Source organism: Poecile atricapillus, chromosome 3, assembly GCF_030490865.1.
Source record: "Poecile atricapillus isolate bPoeAtr1 chromosome 3, bPoeAtr1.hap1, whole genome shotgun sequence".
In the NCBI taxonomy this organism is placed as follows: Eukaryota; Metazoa; Chordata; class Aves; order Passeriformes; family Paridae; genus Poecile; species Poecile atricapillus.
The window spans coordinates 101993051-102009376 of NC_081251.1; the positions used below are offsets into that span (position 1 = coordinate 101993051).

Sequence of the window (16326 nt, forward strand, 5' to 3'; positions counted from 1 at the left end):
GGGACTGAAACAGAAAAGTGCGAGGGAATCCATGCAGAGAAGTGCCTTCAAGGGAAGGTACTGAGAACAAAGTTGGGAATAGCTGCGGGTGGCTGGGTGGGGAAAGTAAGTGGATGATCTCCTGGGGTGGGGAGGAGGAGCTGAAGCAGCTGGAAAAGGAGCAGGGGAAGCAGGGGCAGAGCCACTGCAGGCACAGCAGGTGGTTGTGAGGCTGATGGGGGGCACAGTGAAGGTTGCCCAGCCGAGCAGGGCAGTGCCAGGCCAGGCAGGGAGCCCTGCTTTCATACCGTACATCCTGCCATTGTGCACCAAGCAGAACTTGCTGGGCCCGGAGCATCCCTGCTTCACACCTGCACCGCTCTCGGCAATGGTGACCTGTCCTCAGGGCAATCTTGCTTGTGCCATGGAAATGACAAGGTCAATGCTGTAAGGGATGCAATGAAAATATCGAACAAAACCCAGCAGTGAAACAGGGAGGATTTAAAGCAAGAATTTAGGCATTAGCCTGGTGATATCCAGAGGTGAATTACCACTGTAACCTTCTTGGACTGCCATCTAGGAAGGGACTTTCATCTGTCATCTGTAGCATGGAGCAGATGTTCCTGTCTAAATATAAGTAATGACATTGGGATTTAGATGAGACTTCATCTGAAGTGGAGGGAGCCAACCGCTGCCTCAACAGAAAAGGGAAAAGGCTGTTTTAGCCCCCTCCATGGAAATCCATTACTGAATATCTTCGATGCTAATTATGAGATTAAGAATGTCAAAATGAGAGTGCAGAAAATCTGCTCAGGGTAGGTCTGCACAAAAGTGGAGCTGGGGGTAAAAAAGAAAAGAACAAAGAAAAATGAAAAGGTGTGTACAGTTGTGTATTAGGACAACAGGAGTCCCTCCTTATTTTCTCAGAAAAGGAAGCTCAGGAATATGACCTTTAGCAGAAAATGGGGTCCTTGTAGAAATGCTTCTCACAGTCAGTATGGCAATGAAGGTTACTCTCCATACATCTGAGTTATTCTTTAGCAGAGTTAAATTGGTATTAATGAGGCAGTAAGAAGGACAGCCTGACTGCTTAGCTGTGCTTCAGCCTGTCTCTCAAAGTCACTTGCTGGGTGATTTTAGTAGTTGCTTGGTGCTGCAAATTCCACTGCTGGTGCAAAGGCCTGATGCAGTCACTCAGCTTTATTCCTCTTGAAATTGCCAAATGCAAAGTTGGGCAGAGCAAACTGGCCTTGACCAAAACATGCTGCTCTGCTCTTATTTAACATCACACTAAAACTGCCAGACTTCTGCAATCATCTGCTCAAAAATGAACTTCCAGCAGCTAATTCAAATAAGGAGAAATGACTCCTGGCATTCATTCTCACACTGCACCATGCCTCTGTGTGGTTCTGCATCCCCCGGTAGCTAATTCCTCCCCACTGGAGCCAGGAGCAGATGAGTGGCAATTACAGACAGGTGAGGAAGAGGTGAGATTTCGTCCACTGATGAAGAAGGACAAAACCAGATGGCAGGGAAGGGACATAAAGAGCCATGGAGGCAAAGACAATGGACAAAAGAACTGTAGCTTTTCTTTGGATGCACATCAGGAGGTTGGGGTCTCTCTGGGAAAAAAGGGTGCATCATTCCCAGGGAAAGAAGGTAGATGGCAAAGGAAGTGCAGGAATAGGGACTGACCACTGAGCCTGACACCAACAGGAGTGTGATAAAAAGGCACAAGAATAAGCACAGTGAAATGGCCCTTCCCCAGCCCAGGTGGCTGCTGTTCCCTTTGAGTCTTTCTGTCCACATAAGGCAAATGTATCAGGGTGAGTATTTAGGAGAAGCAAGGCTTTCTTCATCCTTAATTAGGCTTACTGATACTACACAAGTCTTTGGGCTTATCAAGGAGCTGAAATATACTGTACTATTCAGTATATTCAATCCATCAGACTGCCATTTTTATATAGCAGTTTGTACAGGTCAGAGCCCTTCATAAACCACCCAATGTCCTGAAAATTTGTCATTAAATTGAATTAAGGGAGAGCTCCTTCTATAGTTCTGATAAAGTGGCTTAAATCACGCAAAAAAAAAAAAAAAGAGGCTCTTGGAGAAACAGGAGTCATACATGATAAATGAAAAAGGAACAAATCATAGGTCCCAGTATTATCTGTCTCAGAACTCTGAGGGAAATGATGGAGCTTGTAACAAAATCACGCTGTTAATAAAATTGATTATGAGACTGGAGTGCCATATATCTATAAGTCAACAGCTGAAAACAAAGGGAACACGTTAGAGGATATCTTTAAAATGAAATTACACTTCTGCTCGTGTCATGTTATCTCCATGAGGACTGCCTGGGTTCTACAACCAGTTCCTCCAAAGAATGATTACCTTTTCTTGGAAAGAAAAGGCAAGATGATATTTGTATAATATGCCTTGAAAAATAATTTTGCAGCCCTGCAGTTGTGTGGCCGTGTTCTTCTCCAGCAGCAATGCTGGATTTAAACAGGAGAGGGCATTCATGACCAAGCATCTGAGTGTGCTGAGGGTTCTCTGTTTCTTGGAGGGAAGACATTTGAAAACAGTAGGTTTTTTTTTTCTTTAATGATTAATAAAGGCTTATCATCCAAAAATAAATCTTCTCTAGACATCATGTACCAAAAGGAGTATAAATAATTACAAATTAAAACCTGTCTAGTAAACGAATGTTTGAGGTGCCCTTAAGCAGCACTTTCCCAAATGCAGACAAAACCCCTGAAAAATCAGGAGGGTTTGAGCAGCATGCTAATCTTTTCTGTGGTCTCCTCTCCAAAATTCTTGTGAGCTCTTAAAGAGACTACAATGGGGAGAGCTGGAATGGAAGCTGAACCAAGACTGATGAAACCTCGATGCTGTTACCAGCTGCCATTTGTGAGCTGGGGCAAGATATTTGGTGGGTCTGTGCCTCAGTTTCTTCCCTTAAAAGTGGGATTAAATGTTAAAAACTTCCATAAGCATGAAAATGACAACAGTGTTGGCAGGACATGGGTAGTAGGTTAAGCTCATATCAAAGCTAGCCAGTCAGTATGAGTAATGACAGCCACAGATATTTTTATATTTTCCCCCTTGTTCAGAAATGACTGAATTTTTTCTGTGCCTACAGATGAGAGTGCTTGGATGAAAAGACACCTTCCCTAGGAATTTGTAAAATAAATTATATAAGGTGTGTTGCTAGTTGGCAGATGAAAATAGAAGTGTCTTGGTTAGCAGGAAGTGCCCTCTGCAACCTTCCTGTGCAGCTTGGAAAGTTGTATTCCCATTCCCATTTCTACTTAATCCCCAGTGATATCGGTGTACTATAAGTAGTTTTATCTGCTGTCCCAGCACGAAGGGAGCTGGCATGACCTGGTGACAGGCCCTTTGTTATTCACAGTACAGAGGGTACAATTTAGAAGAGGTGGGGGATGCCCACAGTGCCTTGTGGGAATGCAAACACAGAGACATGCTGTCCACCTCAAGTGCAGGTAAGGATAATTTGCTTTGGTCAGCAAATTTTCCTGTGGACGTAGGCAAAGTTACCTGACCACTGTCTAAGACAGCTGAGCAGTCCTTTGGTATCAAGCTCCCCAGCTCTCCTTTTTGAAGTTAGGTGTACAGACTGTTCTACTTCTAAGGCACTTTGTAACCCCTAGATAAACAGAGGGAGGTAGAATGCAAGAGCTCATTTATGAATCTTTCTGCACTTGCACCTTTCTGGAAGCCCTGCACAGTGTGCTGGCAGGACGATGGCTCTGTGTCAGGTCTGGCTGCCTGATGAGGAAGTGGCAGCCAGCTGCAGGATCCCCATCTGTGACCTTCAGGGCCCAGCGAGATCCTCAAGGCTGCAGCTCTTTCCTGCTATCTCTGCTAACAAGACAGGAAAAAAACAGTCAGGAAAAGAATAAGGACACTTTTGGTATGCACAAGCCCGGGCAGTTTCAAATGAGCACTGTGTTTTAAGAAAAAAATATGGTTTATTATTTAAATTATTCTGTAAGCAAAGCAACATGGCTTGCCTTTTCCTCACAATGATGGAGGGCATACAGAACAGCTGAATATGCAACTGCTGTTTAATTCAAGACCTAAGCAGTGTCATTAAACATATTTTCTTGCAGAGAAAAATTACTTCAATAGCAAGTTGCATTTGTCTCACTGTGAAAACAGAGCTTATTAAGGATGTTGCTTCTTCTATTTTGTAGGTGTTAGTCTGGCTATTTAATTAAGGGTCTGACAGTATTTTCATTAAAATATTTTCATTTTTCAGGATGAAAATTTCAGCTTAAAAATTAAAGCTTAATGGGTGAGTCTCCTTTTCCCAAGCCAAACAGCACTGTAATGATATAGCTACCTAAAAAATGAAAAACAAAGGAAAAAGAAAGGAAAAAGAGATTATATTTTTAGGTTCTCAGAACCCTCAGGGCAACACTGACTGAAGGTGCATAAAGACCTAAGTATATATTCTCATACACATACGAGATTAATGAACATTTTTCCAGATTAGTAACTGCTAAATTAGTAGATCTCTTCATTAACATATGAACAGATTGCTGCAAATGTAAGCAATAATTGAGTAGTTGTACCAGATTGCTGCTGCTTAACTGCAACACTTAGCTTCAGCTATCTCCGTTTAGGAGGTAATCACGACTTCAGGGTTTATTAGAGCAAAAATGGTAGGCTTTTGTAGCCAGCTTTCCTAGCCGCATTCCCACACCACGGGAACAACTGCGGCCCTCCGGATAAATCCTGTGCTCACAAGGCCATGTTTCAGGCTGGAGCTTGGAGCCCAGAGCGGACAGTGGCGGCTCACGCTGAGTTTTAGGGCCCGGCTTTGGCATCAGGCCCCCCGGAGCCGCCGGGGTTCGGCCGTGCCGGGGGACCGGAGCCCTCAGGGCCGGCGGGCAGGGCCCGGGCGGGGCCGGCCGCGTCCCCCCGGCAACGGCGCCTTAAGGGCGGGCGGGGCTGTGGCGGCGGCTGCCGCTACCATGGCTCACGGCAGCCCCGTGGTGAGGGGCTGGGTTGGTTCGGGTCGGGTAGGGCCGGGCCGGGCCGCTCCTCCTTGCGGGACATAGAGCGATGAGGATGAGGACGTCGCCGCCCGGCCCGGCCAGGAGCCGCCCCGCCCGTTCGCTGGCGCGGGAAGCCCAAGAACAACATCGAAAGCTTTTTCTATTTATTAATTTATTTATTTTTTAAAAAATTCTTCTGTTGAAAACGACCGCCTGTGTGCAGAAGTGTTGCGGCAGGGGTTGGCAGTGGGCAGCTGCAGGCTGCGAGGGACGCTGTGGCGGCAGCTGGGCTGTGGCGGGAGGGAGGCGGCGGCCTTTGGCCCGGGGCGGGTTGTGCCCGCTGCTGCCTCTCCCTGCCTGGGGCTCCAGGGGCTCCCTCAAAGGACGGGAATCCCAGGGGAGCCTTGGAGGCTTTGCTGGAATGGGCTGTGGATAAACCACTCCTGCCACCCCACTGCACAGGAATAAAACAGGAGTTTGACAGTTCCCGCTATGGATGGCCTGGTTCTGGCGAAGGAGTGCCTGAGTGTAAAGGGATTAAGCTGGAGTACAAAAGTGTCTGTGCTGTAACCATTTTTCTCTAATTTGCAAGCATGTGGTGTTTGAATTTTACAGTTGCTGTGTGCGGTTTTTATATAGCACAATAAATATTTGTACTCACTGTAGCTTGGCAATCCTGGGGAGAGGAATAGGCCCATTGAAAGATTTACATTCAGATTCTCTTCTGGATTAGCAATGAAGGCAGAACATTTGACATATGGGCTGATCAACAGCTTTTAGTGTAGTGGTACAAGAGGAAATTTTTTTTCCCCCTTCCTCATCTTCCTAGTGTCCTGAAAAAGTGCTAGGAGAATCTTTGGAAATTGATAACCCCTGATAAGAAATTACATTAGCATGGTCGTTTTAAAGTAGTTGAGTTGGTTGCTTTTTTCCAGAAAGTGCAACATGTTACTTCTTAATATCTTGTTTTCTTTGAAAAGAAATTTTTTTTTCATCTGCACTTTAGAACATCTTGGGATAAAAAAAAAGATTAATTTGATATTTAAAAAAAATAAATTATTAATCCAGAATCTTGTAAGGTTTTCTAAAATATCTCCGCTTCATTTTTCACCTTGTGTAGGCCATTTTGGTGATAATGATAGTCAAGATTAATAAGCTTTAAATTGCTAAAAGCTCATTATCTTACATTTGCATTGGAGTGTAGGAATCTTGAAGCTCATGTGTGTCAGTCCGGGTTTGACTGGAGGATTAGGATTTAATCACTGACATGGGCATAAGAAGTAATGAGATGTTCTGTTGGAGACCTGTTATAATGTAAAATGAATGATCTGATAAAAGTAGTGTTCAAATTTCCAAAACTAGGTGCAGCACAGCATCAGACTGTTTCCACACAGAAGAAAAAGAAAAATCTTTTGTGGGTTCCTTACATTCTGCTTCTGAGGGGACTGGCACAGTTCATTTTTAATAGCTTGTATTATTGGTTGGCCCTTAGGTTAGGAGCAATGATTCTAGTATGATACAATGGGGTTAGACAAGCTTATTTGAAAATACAGGACAGCAATGGTTTTTGAATGTTTCTAGAATTTTCTTAAGCATTTACCAAATTATTTTTTTATTATTTTATTATTGCCTAAGAAATAATTTGGGGCTCAAATCCAGTACATTTTAAGGATGTTGGATTTAAAAGAATGAGTGGACTTGCAGACCTTTGCATTTGACTTTCAGTTTATTAAACCAATCTGTTTATGCTGTTCAGTTTGTAACAGCAGTTTATGAAGTGGGATTAGACTTTGTGCTATCTTTTCAAAAAACTTAATCCTCATTTTACCTTGAAAATACTTTTTGTTTTTCTGATGTAGTCTGAGCTATACAAGTCCATTATCGAAGATGTGATTGAAGGTGTGCGGGAACTCTTTGCAGAGGAGGGTGTAGAGGAGCAGGTTCTGAAAGACTTGAAGCAGGTTTGTTGTGTTGCCTTGCATTAATAGCAGTTGAGTTTGTGTTTTTCTTTTAAGATGATGGACCTGTGCATTTCTTTGCCCTCCAAAACATGCAAACTTTTGCCCTAACTTAGAGTTACAAATATCCTATGAGTGATGTGGGGGCTGCTGAGAGTGTAAATTGGTAGTTATTGCTACCCTGTTTGTTGGATTGAATCAGTCAATTTACTTTTGGAAAAGCTGGGACTACCTGGTTATCTTTTTTGATGCAGTTTGTTTTTAAAGCTGATATTTGTTGACCTTAATAATAATCTTCCTGCAGCTTTGGGAAACAAAGGTGACACAGTCTAAAGCAGCAGAAGGCTTCTTCAAACACAGTCACTGTTCTCCACGGTTCAGTCTGCAGCTGCCACACAGATCTCATAGCATTTTGCAGACTTCAGCAGGTCAGATGTTGTTGGACACAATACATGTAATTAAGAATAACTCAGTGGTTCAGGGATATTTTTGGGATACTTACAATAATCTTGGTTTGTCTATATATCTTATCCATATATCTAGCTTGATGTGGAACAGTAATTATTTGAAAGCAGAATTTGACCAGTAAATGATGAATTAAACTTTAATAAACTAATAGAATTCTGTCTACGTGCTCTTGATCCGCTGCTCATTTCCAGTAACAGAACATGCAGAGAGTTACAGGCTTCTTGTCTGCAGTCCAATAGTGTAGCCCTTCAGTTGCAGATTCACCTGCAGGGTTAAGCTCCTGCTTCCCCTTTTGATGTGTCCTGATGTGTGCAGGGGTTTTATGGCTCATTTGTGCCGTGCAGTGGGCACACTTCTGTCAGGTTGGGGTTTAATCTGGTTCTCAATTTGTTAAAGTGTAATCCCTTGCTCAAACAGAAGAGAGGAAGCTTTTTAGTTTTTCTTTCAGGTAGTTTTCCTAAAAGCAGCATTCCTGTTTCAGAGGAGTACTTGACTTTCACACAGTCTCTGACATCAGGACCTATTCTTCTCAATAAGGTCCAGCTGGTCACTGTGGTATTGTTGTGGTAGAGTGTAGTACTCAGCTGAGACTTATCCCAAAGTGAGAGGCTGTTAGGACCTTTGCCCATGAAGGACAAGCCCCATATGAGATGATTTAATGAAAATCTGTATTGTAGCGTATTTCAAGTGTACTTGGGCAGGCATTCTTTATCTGTGGAGCTGTGGGGTTCTTTTCTTTTTCTTTTCTTCCTTTTTTGTGTTTCTTTGGGGTTTTTGTTTTTTTTTTTTTTTTAACAGTCTTTCTAGTGGAATGAACTGTTTTTGGAGGCAGGTGTTTTTATTTGTTTCACATGACTAAAGGAAATACACTTTGGTGTTTGCAGGCTAGTGGAGGTTTTATATTTAATGAGCGTTACCTTTTTACTCTTAAGTTTTTAAACAGCAATACTAAGGCCAAGCAGTCTGAGTAAATCTATTTATTTTTTCCTAAAAACGGGATTTGAATTGCCCCATGGCTAGAGATTTTCAAAGTAGTTAAGGGCTACCTAAATTGCTTGCTTCTAAAAGCCTGGGAAAGTTTTCCCTTTGCCCTTTTTTTCTCCCATGGAAGTCAGTATTGGATGCTTTTGAAAATGTTATCCTCCTGTTCCTACTTTTAGCATTGTTGGATTTTCTCTGCTGTGAAAAAAATTCTTGCATGTTTTCCTCAAGTTGACAAGGCAATACTCGTGCTCACTAATGAGATTGAGCTGAAGTTAGATTGCTTTAGTTTTACCCATGTTTTCTATATATTATTGAAAGATAACTGTATCCAAGAAATTAATGTAGGTTTTTTTTATATAGCCTCTTTTGTCATCCAAGCTGGCAGAGGTTTTCAGCATTTTACAGCAGCAAAACTGGTATGTAGCTGTAATTATATTTTACTCCCATTTTGATTATGTTGGACTCCTAAAATTTTTAAATTGGTTGTCAGTTATTAATAGGCTTTAGGAGGGAGACTTGTAACACTGCTGCTTCTGTTGGAGCAGTGAAAAAGGATGGGATGTACCAGCTGGTTCTGCAAGAAGTGAAGCGAGAAGTGTTGGAAAGACAAAGCTGCATGTATTTAGCCCATAGAATGTAAGTGTAGTAGAAATGTGCAGCTACATATACTTTTTTAAAAAGAAAGATAAATTATTACTGTTTTTTAAAATAATGCATGGCTAGGAAATACTAGCACTAGTGAAGCTGGGAGAAGCATTATCTCTGAGGTGTAGAAATCATCCAGAAGGAAAATGAATGTTTTTATAGTTGACAAGCTCAGAACTCTGGGCATAGCAAAATTTCTTTGGGGAGCATCCACTAATTGCTAGAGCTTGATGAACTTAGCGAGTGCCTCCTGAGCCTCAAGCTAAGTAGCTTGTCAAGTTGAAATATAATATTGGGAAGATGTTTGTGCAATATGTGAGTTTCCTGATTTAAAAGTTGGATTTCCTCAGAAGAGCTAGATTGAAAGAGAGCTGTATATCCAACTCTGCTTCCCAGGAGGGAAAGTTAATACGAAGTAGCTTCATGGGCCTAGGCAAGAAACCTGTGCTGTGTGGACTATGCATAAACTTAGGTAAAAATGAGTAGAAAAATACCTTTCTGGATGTGGGTACATTGAGGGGATTATGGAAAATGTTGCCTTAACAAAAAGGGAGTGTGATAGCTGGAAAGCAGGAAACTTGGGGCAAGCCATTACTCTGTCAGTGCAGAACACTCTTCATCTGTCTACATCTCAAAAACATGATGCAGTTTCCAGTGAAGGCGAGCACAGAGAGTCCCTCACTTGTGTTTCCCATGGATATTCCAGGTGTGGCACTCAGTGCCCTGTTCTTGCCTAAACCCAGTTCTTGTGTTGCAGGGGCCCCCACGAGTGGGTGTGACTTTTGCTCTCCCTTCGTGTGTTGCTTATCCTTTACAGATGCCAGCTGGAGTGATGCTGCAGCCAGCACCAGGTAAGGGAGGACATATCAAACCTTACTGTTCCCTGGGGAAGTTGAAAGACAGTCCCAGGGACAGTAGGTGAAGCAGATGTGAAGGTAAAGTGGGTAGGAGCCAGTTACCCTCTTCTTTGTTTTTGTAGTGGCTGTGTGAGGGAAGTAACTGCATTGATTAGTTGGTGTGTCAGTTTTACAACTTGTAACAAGTGTTTTCCTTTGTCAGCCCAGACACAGGTATCTCCTCCTCCCTGTCTCTCTGGGACAATCTTCTATGTTTTCAAAAAGCTAAAGGCACTGTGTTGCTTCAGAGACAAATTGATTTCTTATTCAAATAAAATCCAACTCTCCATTAACCTTTTTGATCCCATTCCTTTGGTGATAACACTGCCTGTATTGCTTGTACAAAAACTGCTTGTACTGCTTAGGTGTGATCAGTAGAAGGCTTAGTTCAGTCATTGACTCTTCCCTCAGACAGCTGTTCTTTGATGAAAACTGATGTCCCTAGTTATCTGTTTCAGGTATAATTCCTGGTGTCATGAGATCTATAGACTGGTGCCAGTGACTTTGTCTGTGTAAGCATGTGTGTGGGGAGAAGAAAAATCAAATGAAATTTGGAACTCGGCTCTGGCATCTTAATTCTAAACACTGATAATAATAACAATTTGAAGCATTCAGTACTTTGAGTGGTTTTCTTAAGAAAAGATGTATAAATGAGGGATTGTTTGGGGTTTTTTTATACTAAAATAGGCAGGTTTTTAAATGAGAATACCTACAGGCCCTTTAAGGAATGAACTCTCTGTAGCTATGGACTAGTTTACTGTTTTATCTTGTATTCCTTAGTTTCTGAAATGACATGGAAAAAAATCAAAACAGGGTATTTTTTTATTTTAAATGAAGTATGTAGTTAAATTATTGAGCTTACTGTCACAGGGTGCTGTGTAGGCCAAACCGAAAAAGAGGTATTAAGCATGATGGATTGGATGGGAGCCATAATTCAGAAAGCTTCTGAATGCCTGATTTTCAAGGGCTGGAATTGTGCTTGAGGAAAGTTTTGCTTTGCGAATGTCCTTTTTCTCATAGTTTGCCCAAGTGTTTGCTCTTGGTTTTAGTGGTGACAAGTCAGTGGCCTGGATGAACCTGTAGTTGCATCTGCTGAAGCAGTTTTAAACTTTTTTCTCTGTAGGACAACTTTACAAGGTGAATGTACCTGTGGTGGTCTCACAGGCCTCAGGAGATGGAAGCATTCTCCATTACCCCGTGCAGCAGATGTTTCATCCCCTGGAGCAAGCTTCAGTTCTGCAGGCCAGCCTTGCCAGTGTTGCACAGGTCAGTGCATCTGCTGCCCATGCAGCTGGTGAAGTACTGCAGCCCCAGGAGGCCGCTGTCCAGCAGGCTGTGCTGTTTACACCAAGCTGTGTGGAAAAACAACGCCTGGAAAACTCTGCTACCTTGGTCCAGCAGCCTTCTGTGAGTCTGCAGGAATTTGAAATCAATGCAGTGTTGAATCAGTGCAGTGAATCCACAGAAAAATTCCAGCATGACAATCTTCACACAGCTGTGTTTACTCCAGGATGCTCAGAAGGACTTTTTATTGATGAATCCTTGGCAAGCAGCTCAAGCAGTGTCCTACTGGATGTGGAGGGGCAGCCGGACATGGAGCATCCGGAGCTGCTGCAGCAGCAGGTGTCTGATGATATCATTGACCTGATTATTGCAGGGGAAAGTTTGGATGAAAGTGCATTTCTAAAGGATCAGGGCAGCATTGCTTCCTCTGACAAGGTAAGGCCTTTTGTTTCTCAGCTAATGAAAGTACTTCTGCTAGAGATGGTTATTTGAACATATTTCTGAGTGACAGCTGGCACCTCTAAATGAGAAGAACAAAAGTTATTTTGATTTTATGGTCCATTCTTAAGCTTGTTTAGAATAGCAAGCTGACTGCTTGTTTTTACATTAAGAATTTGTCAAAACTACTGCTAAAATACTGTAACTGAAGAGAATATAAATTTAAAAATACTGAAAAATGGATAGATAGACTGTATTTGACTTATTGATTACTTATGAGAATCATAGGGGGCTTTTTGTGACTAAGCAGACATGAAAGACTCCTTGAGAACTTCCATATCATTCTGACGCTGATCCACATATGGATACGGGTCAGTTGTGGGCAAAGTGCTTTTGCAAATTCAGCTGGGATTGATTTTAACTTGTAATGTGTCAAGAGCATTAAAGTTGTATTGAGAATGCATTCAGGATAAAAAGTCAAAATTGATAAGTGAAAATCTCCTTGAAGAAAATGTATTCCTTGGGGAATAAGTCCTGAACGAACTAGCTAGAGTTCGAACACAGCTAGAGCTTGAATGATTTTAATTAACAAGCCACTTTCCTGACCTCATCTAATTTTAGTTCCAGAAATTATTTGCAGATGTTTGAAGTTCAGACTGGCTTGCTGACTTTGAGTTATAGTGCTCATATGTGATTGAGGCAAATTTATTAAATGCAAATTTGACAACAGTATTGCCAAATGTCTGTAAATAGAAAGCATGTTATGTTGCTCATCTGAACTCTGATGGCAGCATGGTGAAGACTGTCTGTAGTGGGAATGGGAGGTCAAAACAAAGTGTTATGTTCTTGAGCTAGGAAGTGTATGTGGATGGGAATTAAGTGCTACAATAAAGATTTAATGAGAAACTGAAGATGGCTGAAACCTTAAAGACCTTTTATGCTCTTGTGAATGCTCTGTTTAGGAATTCTAGCACTTTTATGAACAGTAACTTGAACTACTGAAATATTTACTGTCTCTCCCAGCATTTTATATCTTATTTAAACAAAGAATTTTGAATGAGTTGAGGGAGAGGGATCAGTTCATCTTGGCTTTTATTTAAAAAATGAAAAATGCTATTTTTGGGGGTGGTGGAGTACCTTCCTTTTTTGTTTTTATGGGAGTTGTTTTTTTTCTTCTCATTAGAAATTGTAAGAGTCCACTTGATTGTCTTTGTTTTAGAGTTGTTTGAGTACAAGGGTGTTTAGAGAAAAGTGTAAGAAATCATTTTCTGTATTGCTGAGGAATATTTGACCTGGGTTCCATTTTAGTTAGATTCAACACAATATTTGCAAATGCACTCAGGTTTTACAAGCAGTAGGACCTGAAACTCTCATTAGTGCCCCAGGCTTGTTGATTTATCAAACAAAAATATCGGGCTTTGTGCTGCACATGGCTTCCACTGTGGTGTTGATTCACAAGCTGTCCCTGGTCTCTTTCATTCCTGTCCCATGGAACCCACGGAGCAGACGGAATCTGATTTACCACTGGAGAAGGATCTCTGCAGTGACATTGAAGGAATAAGTCAGCTTGATGGTACTGGGGATGTTTCTTCCAAGGAACAAATACCACATACAAAAGACAAAGAAGAGAATGAATTCATTGGCTTTATTGATTCAGAGGATCTAAGAGCTCTGGATGATGAGGAAGACTATGATGAAGAATGTGACAGTTCTTCAAACCTGGAGTCCAGCTGCAGTGATGGGGACAATGAAGACCTCCAGATAGATATAGTTGAGGAGGTAATTTACTTTTAAGCCTTTAGAATACGTAACAGTATTAGATCTCTCCTGACTGTTGAATTATTTGACCTAGAGCAGTTACTTGTTAGTTTAATACAGGGCATGCACAATGAAGTTACAAACCTCTGGAAATAGGAGGTACTGCAGAGAAAGCTCATTATGAGGAGTGTGGACAAATGAAAGAACTGTTGGAAAGTAATTTTTTTATTGGATGAATTAAAATACTTAGGTATCAGAATTAAACTTTTATTGTAAAACCCTAGCCTCAGTAGAATGGAGTTCTGCTTTTTATTTACGATATTATTTAAATAATTAGATTTAAATAACATTTATTTAAGCAAGATGAGGATACAAATCTAGTTTTCCTTTCCCTCTGAAGAACCAGAGGGGATTAGAGAGTGAACAATGTGATGCAAGAACATTGTTCTCTGTTTAGTGCCCTGTGTTTCCTAGGTTTTCCTTTTTCTTAGAGAGAGGCAATTTTGTATCCCATGGGTTTATTCACAGGAGAATCAACTTGCAGCATTTGGACTTCACATAAACACAACTTGATAAGTATTTCAGTTACTGGGATCTGTGTTACCGGTTTTGATTCTTTGACCTGTGCTTTTGTTTAGGGTGTTTTGGGTTTTGAGAATGCAAACTTTTAAAAGGTACTTGTAAATGAGGTTGTTGCAATGTGGTCTTCACAGCCTCCAGGTCTTGATTTTTGCAGTGGTAACTTTATTGTTCTGGGTATGTTTAATTGCAAGTATATTCAATGCTATTCTGAAAGAGTATAAAACAGAATTTTCATCTCTAGGACCCCTTAAACTCAGGTGATGATGTCAGTGAACAGGACATTGCAGACTTGTTTGACACCGACAATGTGATAGTTTGTCAGTATGAAAAGGTACAGTAATACACTTTTATCTTTGTTCTTTAATCATCTTAAATATCTTCCACAAATCCATGTCTGCTCTCTTGTCAGTGCCTTTTGAAGAAACTCTAATGCTGTAATAGTGTTTAAATGATGTGTTTAGCTGACAATAGTCTGAAAACTTCCCGCTGTTTTCTGAAAAGAGGCTAATCATAATGGCCTATTAAAGGAAAAGGGATCAACAAGTCTGGAAAAATTATGATTTGTAAAGGTGCAAAAGCTTGTTTATTTCCTTAACTTTTAGGTAAGCTCAACATCTCTGTGGATGTATGTAGGCATATTCAGCTGTGAATTAAGGCTTTTAAAATGGATAACAGAAAGAGAGGTGTACTTTTTTACATTTTTTTATTAGTCTTTGTGATGCTTACTGAGAGATTTTCCTACCAGAATTTTGTTGTGTCTGAAAAACAAAGTAGTTAAGTGCCTTTTTGTCCTCCTTCATTTTAATGTTTAAAATCCAACCTTATTTTGAACTCCTGAAGATCAAATTAAGTCCTTTTAGCTGTTGTGTGGTTTCAGATGCTTACATGTCAGTAATTTAAAAGATAAGAAAAGTGCATATTTTAAGGCAAATATGGAAAATGTGGCTGTAGTTTGTTTAAGAGTGTGCCTTGACTTTTTTTTAATGTTCTTTCAAAAGTGACTAGTGATAACTTTTTGTGTGTCTAACTAGGTCTGTCTAATGGTTGTCTGTGGGTTAGGAAACATACAGGTGCTAAGAAAATTGTCTTTATAAAACTATGACAGATTGACTGTTCCTGGGACTGGTTATATTTGAGAGTTATAGGGATATGCATAGAAAATGCCTCTGAAATGAAGCCATTGATGTGTGTATTGTATTGAAAGGTGCACCAAGTTTTGCAGTTTCAGAACTTAGATGTTACAGTTGCTATAGGTAGTGCATACTGTTATCTAGAGCAAGTTTTGTCTGAAGTAAGCTGAAAAATTGCTTGAAAATGTAAAAGAAACTACTAGGAAGGTTAGCATTGGGCTTGTCTTATAGGAAATTTAGTATCATCTAATAATGGTATTAGAAATTGAGAGTTACAGAAACTGTGGAAAGATGTTGGTAACGTTCCCCTTTGCAATACAGTTTTAATAAAATGTGGGCCCAGTAGAAAGTAGATTAAAACAGTTAAGTCTTAAATTACCTTGTTACTTTTAAGACAATGTTGGTAAAATTGCTGTCCTGTTTCTTTTCTTTCTGGAATTGAAAATATATCGATGCTGACAATTCAAGGAATTTTCTAGAGATATTTAAAATTCCTTCTTTTAGTATTGAACAAAACTTTCTGCAGTATGGATCTCCTTGCAGGCCTTTAAAAGGAAAGAGAATATACAAATTCTTTCTTTTTTTTTTTTTTTTAAATAACAGTATTTGCTTTTAGGCCAAGTTTTGATATTTTTTAGCCTGTTCCTGACACCTCATGCAACATTTCTTTGCCATGTGAAAAGGAAAACATTTCAATTTAGTTAAGCTACACTGGTTTGCAAGGTGTGATGTGTTTTGGGATTTCCCCATTACTGTTGTCTTGTCCTGCTGGTGTTGAGCTGTCATAGGTAACACTTTTCTGGGGGGGAAGTTGTGGGGTAGGAGAGTGGGACATGATGGGATAAGATTCAGCAGATTTCTTTCTCTCTTGGGAGGGCAGGGAGTTCTTTATAAACAATTGATGTATAATGCTTCCATTGAATATTTTGGGCCATAAGAATTTTAAAATAAAAACCAGGTATGTAAAACAGATTTTGCTTAAACCTTCTTGGCATTGGTTTTTTTTTTTTTTTAATAAATGGTCTAATGTATATTTGTGGTTGCATTAATTTTGATTATTATTTTTCATCAGATACATCGCACTAAGAACAAATGGAAGTTCTACTTAAAAGACGGAGTGATGTCCATTGAGGGTAAAGACCATGTTTTTGCAAAGGCCACTGGAGATGCGGAGTGGTGA

The 16326-nt window shown here is 40.5% G+C and overlaps 1 protein-coding gene across 1 annotated transcript; it reads left to right on the forward strand.

The window, feature by feature from the left end:
- The first annotated feature begins 4979 nt into the window (after nucleotides 1-4979).
- GTF2A1L (general transcription factor IIA subunit 1 like) lies at nucleotides 4980-16326 on the forward strand. Its single transcript, XM_058834449.1, has 9 exons — nucleotides 4980-5000; nucleotides 6863-6964; nucleotides 7266-7389; nucleotides 8774-8829; nucleotides 9816-9909; nucleotides 11078-11673; nucleotides 13165-13455; nucleotides 14258-14347; nucleotides 16219-16326. Exons 1-9 carry the CDS (start codon nucleotides 4980-4982, stop codon nucleotides 16324-16326), a joined length of 1482 nt encoding a protein of 493 aa, XP_058690432.1.

Excerpts from the sequence above, each read along its gene's own strand:
- GTF2A1L (XM_058834449.1), top strand. The coding sequence starts at position 4,980 with ATGGCTCACGGCAGCCCCGTG. Across the intron at positions 5,001-6,862 it reads TGGCTCACGGCAGCCCCGTG|TCTGAGCTATACAAGTCCAT; the intron begins GTGAGGGGCTGG and ends TTTCTGATGTAG. Across the intron at positions 13,456-14,257 it reads AGATAGATATAGTTGAGGAG|GACCCCTTAAACTCAGGTGA; the intron begins GTAATTTACTTT and ends TTTCATCTCTAG.